The 17,960-nt window shown below is 31.5% G+C and overlaps 1 protein-coding gene and 1 long non-coding RNA gene across 7 annotated transcripts in view; one reads left to right on the forward strand and one right to left on the reverse strand.

Annotated features, from left to right (window-relative positions):
- The window catches only part of LOC146534024 (beta-glucuronidase), a 28,149-nt gene that overhangs the window by 6,946 nt on the left and 3,243 nt on the right, over window positions 1-17,960 (forward strand). The window contains exons 1-11 of one of the 5 annotated variants that reach the window (XM_085195061.1): window positions 5,932-6,034; window positions 6,581-6,841; window positions 7,683-7,865; window positions 10,508-10,677; window positions 11,287-11,429; window positions 15,378-15,568; window positions 15,859-16,005; window positions 16,431-16,603; window positions 16,900-17,043; window positions 17,278-17,362; window positions 17,728-17,904. In XM_085195061.1, the coding sequence (XP_085051187.1) occupies window positions 6,584-6,841; window positions 7,683-7,865; window positions 10,508-10,677; window positions 11,287-11,429; window positions 15,378-15,568; window positions 15,859-16,005; window positions 16,431-16,603; window positions 16,900-17,043; window positions 17,278-17,362; window positions 17,728-17,904 (1,671 nt within the window). In that variant the 5' untranslated portion in view covers window positions 5,932-6,034; window positions 6,581-6,583. Of the gene's footprint in view, window positions 1-5,931; window positions 6,035-6,055; window positions 6,102-6,239; window positions 6,399-6,580; window positions 6,842-7,682; window positions 7,866-10,507; window positions 10,678-11,286; window positions 11,430-15,377; window positions 15,569-15,858; window positions 16,006-16,430; window positions 16,604-16,899; window positions 17,044-17,277; window positions 17,363-17,727; window positions 17,905-17,960 lie in introns of those variants that run through there. The other 4 variants (XM_085195060.1, XM_085195058.1, XM_085195059.1 and 1 more) reach the window with 4 other exon arrangements.
- On the reverse strand, window positions 3,142-5,785 carry LOC146534025 (uncharacterized). Of its 2 annotated transcripts, XR_014878592.1 has the most exons (4): window positions 5,632-5,785; window positions 4,183-4,346; window positions 3,539-4,074; window positions 3,142-3,193 (listed from the first exon to the last, which is right to left on the reverse strand). It is a non-coding gene; the product is annotated as an uncharacterized LOC146534025 (long non-coding RNA). The 2 variants fall into 2 exon arrangements; XR_014878591.1 differs by having other exon boundaries at window positions 3,148-4,074.

Below are 17,960 nucleotides of genomic sequence, written 5' to 3' on the forward strand. Positions count from 1 at the left end.
GAACGATTAAATTTTTATAAAGCTGACTATGGTTCTATAAATAAATATTTAGCGGATATAGATTGGCATACGGAATTTTATAAGTGTGAATGTATTGATGAAATGGTGTTAACATTTTACAACATACTAAAAAAATCTATTGACATGTTTGTACCTTTATCTAAGAATAAATGCAATAAATTCCCGATTTGGCTTCCTAAAAAATTTATTAGACGTCTAAATGAAAAAATAAAAATAAAAGAACGATATAAAATATATAATAATCCTATGGATGAACTAACTCTGAGATTGCTTAGCAGACGTTGCCAGAAATTAGCTTCTGAATCATTTCAGACGTACATTCAAAACACTGAACAAAGTATAAAAAAAAATCCTAAATACTTTTTCAATTTTGTCAAAAATTCTCAAAAACATCAGAGTATATATCCAGCTACTTTAAGTAACGGCAAAGTAACTACTAGCAACGGGGAAGATTCTTGTAATCTCTTTGCTCAATATTTTGCATCTGTTTGTAATTCTCCTTCAGGTTCCAACGATATTAATGCAATTAGAAATGTTTATTCTGTTCAAAAAAATAATACCCCATTATCTTATGTAAAAATTTGCGAAAAACTTATACTTGATAAGCTCAAAACACTTGATATTTCTAAAGGAGCTGGATCAGATAATATTCCTTCTAAGTTTATTGTTGAGTGCGCGAGTAATCTTTCATTGCCACTTTATTACTTATATAATGAATCGCTTAGGTCTGGAGTATTTCCTGTAAAGTGGAAAGAAGCTAAAGTCGTTCCTGTGCATAAGCAGGAAGATGAAACTATGGTCAAAAATTATCGACCGATATCAATACTGTCGCACTTTGCAAAGGTATTTGAGGATCTTATCTGTCCTATTATCAATTCCCACTTTAAACCTTCCTTGATAGATCAACAACACGGATTTGTAAAAGGTAGATCAACTATCACAAATCTTGTTGCTTTCACCGATTCTGTAATTCAAGCGATTGATGAGCGATTACAAATAGATGCAATTTATACTGATTTGAGCAAGGCATTCGATCGTGTGCCGCATGATATTTTATTAAAGAAACTGGCCGCCTATGGTTTTTTTTTTTTTTTTTTTTTTTTTTTTATGGAAAAAGGACAAGGCAAACGAGCGTTCGGGTCACCTGATGATGATCACCGCCGCCCACGACCCCGTGCAGCACCGGAGGAGCTACAGGTGCGTTGCCGGCCTTTAAGGTGGAGATAGGCGCGCTTTTTGAAGGTACCCATATCGTACCGACCTGGAAACACTGCCGCGGGTAGGCCATTCCACAGTTCGGTGGCGCGTGGAAGGAAATTTCTACGAAACCGCACAGTAGTGGAGTGCCACGTATCCAGGTGGTGTGGATGGTATTTAAGTTTGTGACGTACTGTGCGGTTAGAAAATTCGGCGGCAGGTAACAGGTCGAACAGTTCTTCAGAACACTCACCATGAAAAATGCGATAGAGAACGCACAGCGAGGAGACGTTTCTACGCAGAGCCAAAGTGTCAAGCCTTTCACAGCTTACTGGGTCCTTAATGATTCGAACATGAATTTACTTATCGAATCATAAAATACATCCGTAACCATACTATAGTCGTTTAGAAGTTTGCTCAAACGAGGAATTGCTGAATTTGAACCGAGTACAGTGCGACGAAATGGGATAGATAGTGGTGCAATTTTAGACCTAGGATAGCAACGAGGGACTTTGAAATTAAAGCTACTTAACAATTGAGGACAGTCGATATAATTATTTAATATTTTATAAACAAAGCGAATATCTAATAAAGTTCTACGATTGTCCAGTGACATCATTTTAAAATACTTTAACCTCTCGCTATACGAAGTTAACTTTTTAACGTTAGTTTTATGGGTCCATTGATAAAGTGGTTTTCATCATACTTAAAACATCGTTGTTTTTATGTTGTATTAAACGGATATAAATCAAATATTCAAGTATGCTTATCAGGAGTACCTCAAGGTTCCCATTTGGGTCCTACTCTTTTCAATATTTTCATAAACGATATTATAGTGTGTTTTCAGAACTCAACTCCGTATATATTTGCTGATGATGTTAAATTTATTCGAGCCGTAGGAACATTGGAGGACTCAATTTTACTTCAAGAGGATATTGACCGCCTAGTTGAATGGTGCAATGATAATGGCATGAGCGTAAATGCAGCTAAATGTAGACACATAAAATTCACACGTAATGCACGATCTGTTCCCTCATTTTACTCCATTAAAGAAATTATACTCGAAGAGGTCACAACATTAAAGGACTTAGGCGTAGTCTTAGATTCAAAACTGACTTTCTTGCCACATATTGAACTGACGATAAAAAAAGCATCCAAAAAGTTATGGTTTGTAATACGCATGTCAAAAAATTTTCTCAAACCAAACACTAAAATTATTTTATATAATAGTCTCATAAAAAGTATTTTAGAATATGGCAGTGTAGTGTGGCGACCACATTACGCCACACATATTTTGAGACTGGAACGTCTTCAAAAGCGTTTTTTGTGGAATCTGTCATTTTCTACAGGAAACGTTAAAAAGTTAACTTCGTATAGCGAGAGGTTAAAGTATTTTAAAATGATGTCACTGGACAATCGTAGAACTTTATTAGATATTCGCTTTGTTTATAAAATATTAAATAATTATATCGACTGTCCTCAATTGTTAAGTAGCTTTAATTTCAAAGTCCCTCGTTGCTATCCTAGGTCTAAAATTGCACCACTATCTATCCCATTTCGTCGCACTGTACTCGGTTCAAATTCAGCAATTCCTCGTTTGAGCAAACTTCTAAACGACTATAGTATGGTTACGGATGTATTTTATGATTCGATAAGTAAATTTCACAATAATATCTTGAAAAATCTCAAATAAGTTTCATCAACTAGTGGCTAGCACTTAAACTGCATACAAGTTGATTAGCATTTAATTTAATAAACATTAGATTTAAGTAAAACAATTATGTGATTGCATGCTGTGTTTACCTTTGTATAGTTGTACAATTAACTTCTTTTTTTGTGAAAGTGAATGTGCTAGATTATAAGTATTATTGTAACAACTGCTGGTGAACCTTTTACAAATAAAATAAAATAAAATAAAAAAAAATTGTTGGCGTTTGATGAGGGAGGCCTACGTTCAGCAGTGGACGGCGATAGGCTGATGAAAAAAAATATATATATATGTATCTACATATACCTATATCCAGTTGTGGCACAGGGGCACAAAGTGTGTCTATAAATGAGACTGGTTGTAGGTTCGATCTCCACTACAGGAGATGAAATATTTATTTAAATATATTATATTTTCATTTCTTCGCTCCGGTGTCAAGGCAAAAGTGCGGCGTTGAGTTCCACCACTCAACACGCATTGCCTCCAGAATTTACTTAACACTAGGTTCCCTCTGCCTACCCTGCTGTGTGCGAGGTACATCGTGAAACTGATTTGTTTAATTTTTTTATATAATAAATATCTAGTAATGTAAAAAAAAATTATAATACTTACCTATAAACATTTAGCTATATGTTTTTCTATGAATACAAAATGTAAGGCAATCTTCTTGATAATAACTGCATTGTAACTCCGCTTAGCAATTTGCTTACATCAAAGGAAGAGGAGATGTAAGATAATACATTGTATGGTGGTCCATGTGAGCCTATTCAGCAGCTATTCAAGGGTAACGGGATAGGGTTCACGGAAAAGGTGGCTTAGTTCAGTGTGTGTGTGTGTCTGATAAACTTATATAATGAACTAGGGGGTGCAGTTCCTTGATTATTTATATAGAATTTTAATCTTATATTAACAAAAAATTTTACAATGTTTATTAATAAAAAAACAATTGAGGCCGACATGGCCACAAGTGACAAAAACGTGTGACTGTAGACTTGTGGGTTTGATTCTCACTTAGAGAAATGTATTAATATTTATAAATATTTTTATTTCTTCGCTCTGGTAAAAAAGCAAAGCACGGCGTTGAGATCCACAACTCAACAAGCACGTTCCCTTTGCCTACACTGCTATATAGGCGTTGCAGCGTGAAGCTGGAAAAAAAAACTAAGCTTCATCGCAGCAAAATTTTAATACGATAATTCCGTATGCTTATTAACATACATACAACATCTTTAAATTATAATATTTATTTATCTTACCACTATTTGTAAATGCTTAAATAAAGAGTCGTTTAACGGTCGATAACCTTTAGAGTTTATCATGTAGAGAAACCCTCCTTTTATTAATTTCTTATCAAAATAACCAGATACATAATACTTTCTTAAGGAAGCTTTCAATTTTATTATTAGTTATTTAGCTACAACTGAAACAAAAATTGTAAATATAAGGTTTATTTCAAAAGTATGTAATTCTTTTTTAAAAGAAGAAGAAAAACATGTGAAACTAAGATTATTAAATCAATCATTAGAAAAAATGGAAATCTAGGTATTTTCTTGGAAAAATAATTTCTGTCTTAAAAAAGAAATACCTACTTAACAGTATGAGATTATGTAACGTCAATCAGATATCAACGACCCCATAAACGCTAATAATAATAGTCTGAGAATGTTTTTTATATGTTGCTTAGAGAGTAATACATACATTTATATTCTTTTTTGTTTTGAAGGTTAGTGAACCTTATGATTTTTTTTAACTATTAACATCTATCGATACCACGTACTAATTTAACTATGACAGGTATAAATTAAATACACACTTACCTTCAGACTAGCTTTTATTAAAAAAAAACAAATATTTTAGATTTAATTAACAGTTCCATAGTAGACCACATTTAAGAAGTAAAAAATCATAATAAGTAGCGTATATCGTACTACAAAACTAATGTGTTTTTATATTACATATGCTATACAAATATATTCATTTATTTCAAATATACAAAAACAGGCACAATTACCTAAACTTTGATAAACTTTAAATAATTTAATCAAATAAATTTGATTTACGAAGGAAGAATGAGTGGTTGGCAGTGGCAAACCTCGGTTGACATTCGAGAACACAGTATCGATGATATTGGAGGAACACGTAAAAAAAAGAGGACCCCCGGAGGGCATGAAAGCAGATTTGGATGAGAGGCTGATGCTATGCAAAGACCGTAGCGTATGTAAAAAAAACGAAATAAATATTGGTGATTGATGATTCACTCTACTTTCAATATAAATATACACTTGTGATAAAATGTATGCATAAATCAATTATTTTAAAAGTAACTATAAGATAAAAACGTGATAAAATGCGTGTATAAATCAGTTATTTTAAAAGTAGCTATAAAATTAAATCAACGCCCATATCCGCCTTTAAATTTATGTATATGCTAACAAGTTTTTTGTTCTAATAGGATATTCAATAAGACAATTGGTTTTTTTTTATAAATATAGCAAAAGCAGTAGCAATTATTTTTGAGGAAATAATATTGGAACAATACAAGTACATGATTGTTATCTTACCGTATAAGTACGTATATTACTTCATAGATACCTACATTCTCACAAAGATAAAAATCTATTTGTACTTAGACAACCTACAAAAATATTCAACTTACGATTTATTAATATAAAAACGATTAATTTGTACTGTACGTACGTACTTACACCTTTACAACTGTAATATTTATATTTCTATATAAAAAGCCAAAATAACTCTTATTATAATATGAAAGAATATGCTGCAATCGATTAACGCAGCGTAGCGGACCGTTTCGTTCTATTTATAAGCTCAAATAAGACTATATGGCGATAGTATCTTTACAATTACCAATATTTACGCAACTTACTATCTTAATTATTTGAAACTTGTGAAAATTATAATAAATAACATATTTATTATCATCCTGCAATGTATGGTATATAGAATGCGACACAGAATTTTTATTGGCTCTCTATTGTTTATGCGCTTGTGCTAGAAAGCCAACAAGTATAGTTTCGCAACAACTGATTACATAGCTGTTGCATATTTACATCACTTTTTGAACCTTTAAATGTTTGTAATAAGCTGGTAAGTTTCATATTATTCAAACCTCACTATTGAATATATTGTTCTACCGCTGTTATTTTGTATACAGGTTTTTTATTTATATGATATTAATTGGTTATACAATACATATATTAAAATTTATTTTTTTATTTTCTCAATATTATCTCTCTCTCTCTCTCATAATTATGTATTCACATAATAATTATATAAAAATAATATATTTATGTAAATATATAATAATTACAAGTACTTATTACTGATAATGTTAAGTGAGAAGACGATAATAAAATCACTTTCTTGTAACCTAGTATAAAGAACGCACATGCAATGTATGTATAAAGTGTGGCAGACTTGACTTACATCTCAATTGTTTTCACTTTCCTTTGTTCGAATTTAGAATTTTATTTGTACTTGTATAAATAAAAATAACGCCTCATTCAATATTACTTTAAAAACAAAATTATACGAAATTAAACATAATTAAAATTAATTTCGTAAAAAATATACCTAATTCTATATATAATTTAATAACTTATCGAAAATTTCAATTACAAATATTTTTTACAGATAATGCTACCAAATAAATCGAGTTGGCTGTTCCTCGGTCTTATCGTATCAATCGCCAATGCGACTGTCCCGGGCTCGGCGAGCGCAAACGAAATAAATGAACCACCAAAAAAGAAAATAAACATCGGAGGAGCCTTATATCCGAAGGCAACAGAAACAAGAGACCTGAGAATTTTAGATGGGATATGGAACTTTCGGAAATCGCCAACAGATCCTGAGTACGGTTACAGACATGGCTGGTACGAACAGGATCTAGAGAAGGTGAGTTGCAATAAAGCGAATAAGTAATGAAGAATAAGAAATAAAAATCAAATGTTTTATTTCCATTCTGGATTCTCAAGTACGAGTCGAACTTTTTAACCTCGGCCATCTCATGTGTTTGCCCATAGTTCACCAGGTTATTTACCCGGATCCTGTTTCGTCCATATTATTTTCCTTGTGTGGTCTTCATTTTTTATGTCTTACCGCGATTCGTCTTGTTGACATACTATATCTATTTATTATTAACCAAATACTAAGCTACAAAAATGGTATAATGTTGACACGCGAGCTTGTGAAGATTTTCGTTTAGTTTTATTTATTAATACATATTTAAAGCATGGCAATCGTCCATAAATATTTTTGCTTATGATGTGCCTTTTGCAAATAGAACTGGTTCATATAATTTGATAAATTGTTATATTACCTACCTTTTTTATTAATATCTACTATAATAATTAATTTCATGTAATTATATATAGTGATATCATTTAATAAGTACAAACATCTATGTAGTTAATGAATAAAACTGACCTGAATAGGTAGGAATACGTATACTTCCTAAAAAATATATTTTAACTTATCTTAGCTTCACACTGTATCCCGCACATAGCAGGGTAGGCAGAGGAAAGCTAGGGCCTTAATTTAAGACACTCCGTTCTATTAAGGCACTTCCGTTTACTTCCCACCGATTTTTTGAGATATTGCATGTAGAATAGCGGAGCATAACGCTGCGCTCTACGTCGTTACCTTAACGAGGAAATAAAAATATTGAATGTTTAATATCCTGATTGGAAATCGAAGCCTGTATTCTTGAATATTCCTACTGCTTCTTCTTTTACAGACTGGTCCAATTATCCCAATGCCAGTCCCAGCCTCGTACAACGATATCGGTGAAGACGCTTCTCTCAGAGACCACGTTGGCCTGGTTTGGTACGATCGAAGATTCCACGTCCCGCCATGGTGGGTCAAATCAGAACAACGTATATGGCTTAGATTTAGCAGTGTACATTACGCGGCACAAGTTGTAAGTATTACATAGTATTAATTATAGTATATTTCGTCTTTCGTGATAATATTTTTTTCACTTAAAATATTTTTGGTTAAAATGTTATAATTATTATATTAATTATTAAATAATGATTTGTGTATTATAATGACATAAGTTTTAACGAAACTACGAGCTTAACCTGCCATACTACAATATAATATGTATTGTATTGCCTTCAAATGGAGTTCTAAACAAATAAATGATATCGCGTTCTTTAATGAGAACATTATTAATATAAGATTTCAATATTATCAGAATTTCGGTTATAATATACAAAATGGTAGCATTTTTAATTTTTTTTTAATATTTTTTAATTTGTTTAATATTGCCACTGAGGTACCTACATAATAATTTACTTCTAGGTACATATTCATTTAAATTTCCACTTACATTTTAGACATATCTAAATAAATAAGAATAACTTGCATTTAAGTATCTCTGCCAATCATCTGTCGCTAGGCAATTGCTTGGATAATTGAACAATTTGTTAGGTCAGCCGAGACCGGTGTCGCGATAACCGCACAAGCAACTCGCAACTCTTAATCAAACGACCGATATTGAGCGAAATTGTATAATCAATTTTCACTTTTTATATATATATCTTACATATTGTGTAATGTGACAACATTTGGGCTTTACTAAGTGATAAGAAAAGCAAAAAAATCTATGCTCCAACAATAATATTACAATTATTATATAGATATGAGTGTCTACATTATTATTCAAGAATAACATATAATTTTTGGAGAAGCCAGTTGTGGCATAGGGGCACAAGTGAGGCTGCAAATGCGACAGGTGGATTCGATTCCCAGAATCGAATCGGAAAAATTAAATATTTAATATTTTCATTTCTTCGCTCTGGTATCGAGTTTCGCCACACAACACGTAATGCCTCCAGAGTTCGGCGGAAAATGGAGAACGTAGTGTCTTAATAATATGTTCCCTCTGTCTACCCTGCTGTGTGCGTCTCACAGAGTCATTAGGTACTTTTTATGTATTAAAATGTCAATCTTCCTTAAATTAATTTGTTCTGGATCACTCAGGTATTTACTCGATTAACCCCAGCCTAATCGACTACAATTAAAGTAGGTTACATTTAAGTGCTCCATACCACAATTGTTCTAGACACTACATCTAGTTAGATCTTCAAATGGAGTTACTGACCTATCTCAACTATTCTCATTACTAACATCCTATCAATATATTTTATTCAATTCTTTAATTTTTTCTTTATTTTTTTATTGGTTCATGTCTGAACTTTGTATGTAAGAAAATACAATTGCAAAATTAACCATTAAAGTTAGACTTACCAGCACTCCTGTTTTCTAAGCATAAATATAGGAAAATCAAAGATTTTAGAAAATAGCACAAATTACTTAAAATTAATTGCTTTTGCAAGAATTTTGAAAACAAAAGAACAACAGAATACATTGTTGTATACGTCAAAAAGATTAAATCGTTTGTTTTTTTATATATAAAAAAAATTACATAAAAAAATATTAAAAAAATATTATTATATTATACGGAATTATGCATTATTATAATGCCGTTATAAACAGATCGTCTCACAATATGGCATTTCACATGCATAGAAACGAGTAACTCGATCAGATGTAAATCGTAGCGGCCACAGTTTGTGGCAGATATTGGAGGAATGCGGTAATCGGCGTGATATATCTATGATATATGAGCCGAGACATGAGGCATGAAACTGATGAAAGTTAACTAGATTTATTGGCGTGTACGAATAAACGAATATAGATACTTTATTATCAACGCTTAAATTAAATTATCCTGGCGATTGCTTATTGATTTTTCGAATGATAAATATATTTTTTAGATAATCATCATCACAAATCATTGGACTTTTTGATATTTTTAAAATTTACTTTTTATATTAATTCTTTTCATTACATTTCAATTTGATCTTCTTCTTCTTCTTCTTCTTCGACATGTCATTATTCCCGGCTTTTATTGGCAAGATCTCCCATCGACTGAATGGAAATCAGTAAATGTTTTCATCACCTTACTGTTTTATTACTGGGTAAATGGCTACCGTCTCCTATATTTAATGAAAGCAATGAACTTTAAATAGATTATCTACTACGAAATTATCAACACAGTAGGCATATGTTACCTAGCGGGAATTTCCGCTAAACTCTAATGGAAAAGTTTAATTTTTGAATATTCCCTGATAATGATAAGAATACAGGACAACACCGCACGTTGCTTTAAGTCTAAGAGATAACCGCTAAACATAAAAATAACAACCGGTCAAGTACGAGTCGGACACGCCCATCGTTCCGTACGATGCATAAATACTCGTATTTTTTGATTACGTTGACCGAGAAGTTTTTTTCTGGAACATATTATAACATATTTTTATTTGTTTTAATAAAAAGTATCCTGTCCTTTCTAATACCTCTAAGAATATGTGTTCAAAGTTTCATGATAATCGGTTGAGTAGTTTTTACGTGAAAGCGTAACAAACAAACTTACATTCACATTCATAATAGGTATTAGTATGATTTAGTAAATAAGTAAAATACTTGTTCTTACGTACAACTAATTTCGAAGACTTTAGCGTTTCATATATCATTATCTAATTTTTTTTTTAGTGGGTTAACGGAAAACCAGCAACCCATCATGAGATAGGCCACCTGCCATTCGAGGTGGAGATCACTGATTTCGTCAATACCACTAGAAGTAATCTACTGACCGTCGTCGTTGACAACGTGCTCCTGAGCGACACGATACCTCAGGGTACTGTTAAAGATATTGTTATAAAGTAAGTTATTTTTTATTCTTAAACAGTTCTCTTCAAGTAATGTTAATTCGAGAGGAAAGCGGAAAACGGAGTGACTTCTGTTGTATGCGGAATAAAGCGTGGAATCAGTGCACCTTTGACACTTCTTTAACGTGAGTGTTCATTTGCCCTACCTTAAGAAATTCTTTTTTTTTTCTTTTTATTCAGTTTCACGGTACACCTTAGTGTGAAGACACTCCGCTTCCCACTTTTCGCCGAATTCTGTAGGCCACTACTGGACTCAAATACTATAAATGTTCGTATAAATATAATAGGTCGTTCCTGGTATAATTACATGCATGATGCAGTGACGTAGCTAGGGTACTTGATGCCCTTTAAAATGGTCTAAGGTCTAAAAAAAAAACATAGTGTCTTCTACTCTCGCGTAGATCAAGCGTCAGACACTAAAATGTGACATTGGCTACCTTTAAAAAAAAATAATCGTAGCCCCTTTCCTTTTGATGCCCCTAGCTACGCCACTGGCATGATGTGATAGGTATTCAATTCTATTACCTACTATATGAACCTCCTCGTTTCGTCCTCTTTCTTTAGGTATATGTAATTGTATCTACAGAAATAATTATGTTTCAGCAATTCTAAAATACGTCAAGAACAATCGTACACGTTCGACTTCTTCAACTACGCTGGAATACATCGATCCGTGTTTTTGTACTCCACACCTCAAGTATACATCGACGATGTCATCGTTAACACTGACATACAGGGACTAACCGGTAAGTTATATATCTCTTTATGTTCCTATAAAAATAGTACTAGATACGAATATCAGCATGTGGTATTTGAATCTATTTAGGTTTAATAATGGATATCCTTTTCCTGTTTGAACACAGATTATGCATGTTGTGCCTAAAAAATTAATAAAATTCATAATCTGTGGTCTAGTAAGAAAAATATTAACAATATGATCTACTATTAAAAATGCAAACTATATCGTATATTTTAGTTAACAATTCTACTTGTTCCATTGAACGTACATTTTTTGCACTTATTGCGTTAACAACTTACTTAATTTATTAGATAATTAATTTTAAGTAAGGTAAATGTACGGGGGTTCGGCAGTAACGGGGGTTCGGTAAACTATTGTAAATACATTATTAAAGGTTATATGAATTTGCAAATTTTTGTGTGATCGAAGTGGGTCTTTTGGCAGTAATTTGATGTGTGAATTATACGGTTTAACTAAAGTTTAATTTTTATATTAATTTATTTGCGGACCTCTTGTTTGAACCCTACTTCGTGATAAAATTTAGCTCTGTTTCTAACTTCGTGAATTTGTGTCCCCTATTTCGGGCCACAAGTTTTTACCCTGCGAGTAAGGTTTTATAATAAAAAAAATAAACACCTTTATAGGTTTTGATTGTAAAGAATTCTTAAATGAAAAAAATCAAATTAAATCAGCTTCACGCTGTATCCCGCACACAGCAGGGTAGGCAAAGGGAACCTAGTGTTTTCGAGACACTCCGTTCCCCACTTTCTGTGAATGGCAAATTTCTGTAATTCTGGGGGCATTGCACGTTGAGTGGCAGAACTCAACGCCGCGCTTTGCCTGGAATATAAATTTAAATAAATATTTTTTATTTTCTATACAATTTCTATTTTCATCCCCTTGAGTGGGGATCGAACTCACAACAAGTCGGTTTTACAGTCACAATTTGTACCCCTGCGCCACGACTGGCCTCAACTTTTATAATTTACAAATTATAAAAGCTTAGATTTCAAAACTACATTTTTAAACTTTTATATACTTTTTTTATAAAAAAAATATAAAAATGTTCAAAATTCAAGTTTAATTTTTTGAAGCTAGCTATGCTAGTTTCTAGAACTATATATTTGGCTAATGGCTTTTATTTTCGCAACCAGTTTAGTATATTCTTGAAAAAATAAAAAGATCTTTATTTAGACTTATAACAAGACTAAGATAAACAATATTAATAAAGACAGAGAAGTCAATGTGTTGATTTTACGTAGATTTATTTGTCACGAACTTAGAGAAAATAATGAAATAGGAGATAGCAGGGAATCTTGTTTTGTGTTACTGATTTTGGTAACTTCCGCACTTCTGTTTATTCAGTATTTTTTACATAATGTAAAGTAATCATTAACTACTATGTATATTCGAAAAAATACACAAAAATAAATTATAAAAGTTGATTAAAAAACAAAGTTGCATTGGCAGTACCTATACGAATTTAGCTTAAAATTATCAATTTAGCTTACCTTTAAAATAGTAATTTAGAAATTTAAGTGAACAAAATATATACCGAATTTCGATCACGAGAAAACTTAATAAATACATTAAGTGATTTTAAGCTTTAAATTTAAATTATCTCAATTATTACATAAATATAAATTTATTAAAAAGTATCTAAGATCTCCCTAATTCGGTAGTAACACGAACTAGCGGACACTTGATAAATAAAATAACTGCTATTTCGTGAATCGATTTATTGCAATTTGAAAAGAACTTTATGCTTCCATCTATTTTTTTTTTTCAATAAAGTGTTTTTTTATAGAATACAAAAAAGCATATTTTCAATGTTTTATTCGAATAACTTACCTTTGTTTTTCTACAACCTTAAGAAATTCTTACGCTAGTCTTACGGTGGGAAGCAACGCAGACACGTTACACTGCAGTTCGTAGCCAACTCTACGTTTAAAATGTCGCTGTAGGCTCAATTTTGTCAGTAAAATATTGTTATTAATTTTTTAGACAGTTGAAATTATAAAGATTTTATACAAATATATGGATTACGTATATAATACTTAAATTGCTTATTATTTTTGCCAGCACGAAGTAACCGTCACTTACCTTATTCATGTCAAGTTATGGACAATGGGCATAATCACTTTGTCCGCATTCCTCATTAATATGTATTGGTATTTTTGGATAATAGGCACCAATGACACATAGCCAACGTCATTCGTCCGTAATAAACTGTAATATGTGTGGAAGAATTTCAATAATCGATTAAAATAAAATAATTATTTTCTAACAAAATTATAAATTATCATACAATTCAATTCAATATATTCTACTTGTTGGTAATATATAAAATTAGCGTTTTAAAAGCACAAATTTCATTTTCAATGCTGGGTCAAATTGAATATTCTTAGTCGTAGAGTCGCGTTGAAAGGGCAAAAACGCAAATAAAAAAAACTAGTTTCTGTCATTTTACGGAGTTGGAATGAACAACACACAAATTCGAATGTGAATTAAGATAATTCACATTCCAATTTCCAATATTAACCACACTTACACCACTATGTATATAAGGAATATAAATTTATATGTAGTTAATAGTTGATTTTCCTTAAGCTTTAACAGTGAAATGCATAGATTTATGATAATCACAAATTTTTATTTAGATATTAGGTATAACTGTAGAACCAAGAATAATTGTATACAATTGTACATATTTGATTTATATATCTTTTCTAGATATAAATTTCTCAACATATATATTTACTGAACAATTTATTGATAATTGTGTTAAGTACATTGAGTACAGTACTTATTGATTATAATCTATAAAAGGCACTCAGTAAAAAGTATATCTTCTAGAATTGTAGATAATAATATTTTTTTATTCTTTCATTGTATGTAGTAATTGTGCAATAAATCCTACAATTAATAAAGAATGTTAAATATTGTAAAGATAAAAGAATCACCATATATGTTTAATTTTTTTACATACTATCCTAATTAGTCATAATATAATTTATGCAATAGGTTTCTATATTATAGATATTTTTAAGTAAAGATTTTATTCATAATAATTAAAGAATACAATTTGTCGCTATGGAACTCTATTTTATAGTTTAGTAGAAATACTTATATGTTGTGTAAGTTGTCTGCAATTATGAATCCAGCGCAGTAAGTCTTTTTTATAGAGTAAGCAACGCTTGCTAATGAAGATAACGAAATTATTATAATTTGGCATTGCCCAATATACCTAGTTGTGTGCATTCTGCATTGACAAATGAATCCAAAAATACAGATAACAATATATTACCAGATTATAATTTTAAAAAATATTTAATTATAACTTTATCTAAAAAAGATGTTGCAAAAAAAGGCCGTTGTGGTGCAGGTGCACATGTTACACAAGTGTGTAACTGTAACGCTACGAGTGTTGGTTCGATTCCCACTCAGGGAAATGAATTATTATTTATTCAAATTTCCATTTCATCACTCTGGTACCAAGACAAAAGCACGTTGAGTTCTACAACTCAACACACAATGCCTCGAAACAATGTATTTTAGATTGCCAAATAGAGAATTGAAGTTAAAAACTGCATTTTCCATGGGACACGGTGCTTGCTTGAAATCCTTGAATATATTATCCAGTAGGTACATTTATAACAACTGCGAATGACAATGCAACGATCATATCAGCGTTGCAGTGACGGATCAACAATAAGCTAACGGTTCATGAGAACGAGGCTGTTTGGACGTTCCTGGTTTAGAGAGTTTTGTTATACTTACTTAATAAAAATTAAATTGTTATTGTTTGCTTATAAATGCTATAAATTGTTTGCTTTTCAACGTAAATAGAATTTGACATTAACTAATTTGTAATACTAATAATGTAATATTTGTTTAACAGAATGTCGAATAAATAACAATAACTAACTATTAACGATCTTATCAATCTTTATAGGTTTCGTGGTTTACAATATTACATATAAAGGAACTATAGCAGAAGTACAATGTTTGATCCAATTATTTGATAAGAGCGGTTCACAAGTATCAGGATCGAACGATTGCGCTGGTCTCTTAGAAATCGGTAACGCTAACTTTTGGTGGCCGTACCTGATGCACTCAGAGCCCGGGTACTTATATACGTTGAAGGTATGTACATTTTATAGCTTTTATTTCTTCATTATTTTTCAATATGCTCTCATTCTTAAATCGAAAAAAAAAAGCTTTAGAATTTCGTACCACAAAAGAACCCTCGGATTGAATTTTTAATGTTTTTATACAATCCCCACTTATGACATAAAAACAATGCATAAAATTTGTAAAAAAAAATGTTTATATCATTAGGCTTTCGTATTGTATTTTATAATAAATACCTACACAAAAACAAACAAATATCATGTATTTTAATCGTTGATATAAAGCATACGAACTTTTTTCAGGTATCACTACTAGGAAGCCGTGGAGAAGTATTAGATACTTATACACTTAAAGTAGGAATAAGAACTATAACTTGGAGTAATACTACAATTTATATTAATGAAAAACCTCTGTATCTCCGAGGTTTTGGAATGCACGAAGACTCTGACGTGAGTATAAATTACTAAGTAAACCTTTTTTTTTCCTTAAAATAAAATATGTACTCAAATGTTTGTGATATTTTAGCTTGGCAATTATAAAAGTAAAGATACAATATTTGACTTCTCGTATCTTTAACAAATATTACAATACGATTTCGGTAAATAATTCCTATACCTAGTTAAAAAATTTAAAACCAATACTTAGATAAAATAAAATTAGTAGACTCATATTCACCCATCAAATACCAAGTAATGTTTAAGCTTTACGCTTTTACCGCATATAACAGACATTCTATAACAGCGACAAATTGAAAATACTATACAAGAGGGATCGAACCCATAGTCATTGTGTTTGCAGTCAGATGCTATCGCAATTCACTACGACATGACGGCTGCACTTGTCACCCTAAAAAAAATATTATAAAATCTTTTAGTTACGTGGAAAAGGCTGGGACCCAGTATTGTGGGTAAAGAACTTCAATCTCATCAGATGGGTGGGCGCGAACGCGTTCCGTACTTCGCACTATCCGTACGCCGAAGAAATCTACCAGCTAGCTGATGAACAAGGCATCATGATCATCGACGAGTGCCCTGGCGTTGACACAGAGTGAGTTTTAGCCACCATTCGCGTACTATTTTTTGATATTACATATGTTACTTCTAAGTATTAAACGATTACTATGAAAGATTTCTATTTATTACATGAGGAAAATTGTATTTTACGTCGTTAAAATTTATGCATTTTCAATATTTTTCCACAAGCGTTGGTATTAAAGAACAAACGAACCAATTAGCGTCTTAAATACTTAATATTTCAATAACTTTATGGCTATTCTCGACAAATCCCACCGAATGAGAATCGAAGTCATTTAGTTTATAAAAGTCATATTATTTCTTTTACAGTATTTTTACCGACCCTCTTTTAGAGAAACACAAGCAATCGTTAACGGAACTGATTCGTCGTGACAAGAACCATCCCAGCGTTATCATGTGGTCCATCTCTAACGAACCCAGATCTAACAATTTGAAAGCTGACGCTTATTTTGAGTAAGATATTTGTTTGTAATATCCTATACAAATGTAGATATCTAATGTAACTGAATGACACTAACAATTTAGAGTAATTTATTTAATTAATAATGAGATTTCAATAGTAATATTAACGAGACCAGGATAACGTCTATTTTATAAATTTTCGTTATACACCTATAAGGAATCAGTCATTATAAGACTGACGAGTTAAAATAAAATATTTTGTAAATATTAAGTTTTTCGTTTCAGAAAAGTAGTGAAGCACGTGAAATCTATGGATTTGTCAAGACCAGTGACGATTGCCATTGCACAAAATTATAACATTGACAAATCGGTAAGTATATTGGTGTCAAGCAAGAATAATATATTCCGTTTTCTACGGAGACTCCACTAAGCAAAAGTATAAAGAGTATTCCCGTTGCTCTACGCTCTATGCCATTTTCATACCAAAATTCACTCAACTTTATCTAATGAAGCATCACTGTGTGTGTTTGCAATTAACTGACACAGACAATATAAAATGTAGATATTGGTAATTGCTACCATGATTATCTGTATATTTTTAAATTTGGAATTTGACAAAATATATCAAACTCTTTACTACAACGCCATATGGAAGCTAACTTCCATTTTCACAAATAAATTAATAATCTAATTTATAAAAAAATATATACTTCTAACATCAAAATCCGAACCCAGGGTCAACATTTAGACATAATTTGCTTCAACCGATACAACGGCTGGTACGCTAACACGGGCTCCCTCCTTAACATCGCCGCGTACGTCGCGGACGAGGCCACCGCCTGGCACAGGAAGCACAATAAACCTGTCATCATGACTGAATATGGTGCTGATACTATTGCTGGATTGCATTTGGTAAGTTTTTATTATATTTATTCTTATATGTATCTGTATTATTATATTTATCTATA

Source organism: Heliconius melpomene, chromosome 12 (genome assembly GCF_056956725.1).
Source record: "Heliconius melpomene rosina isolate 202511_hmr_F chromosome 12, ASM5695672v1, whole genome shotgun sequence".
Taxonomy (NCBI): domain Eukaryota; kingdom Metazoa; phylum Arthropoda; class Insecta; order Lepidoptera; family Nymphalidae; genus Heliconius; species Heliconius melpomene.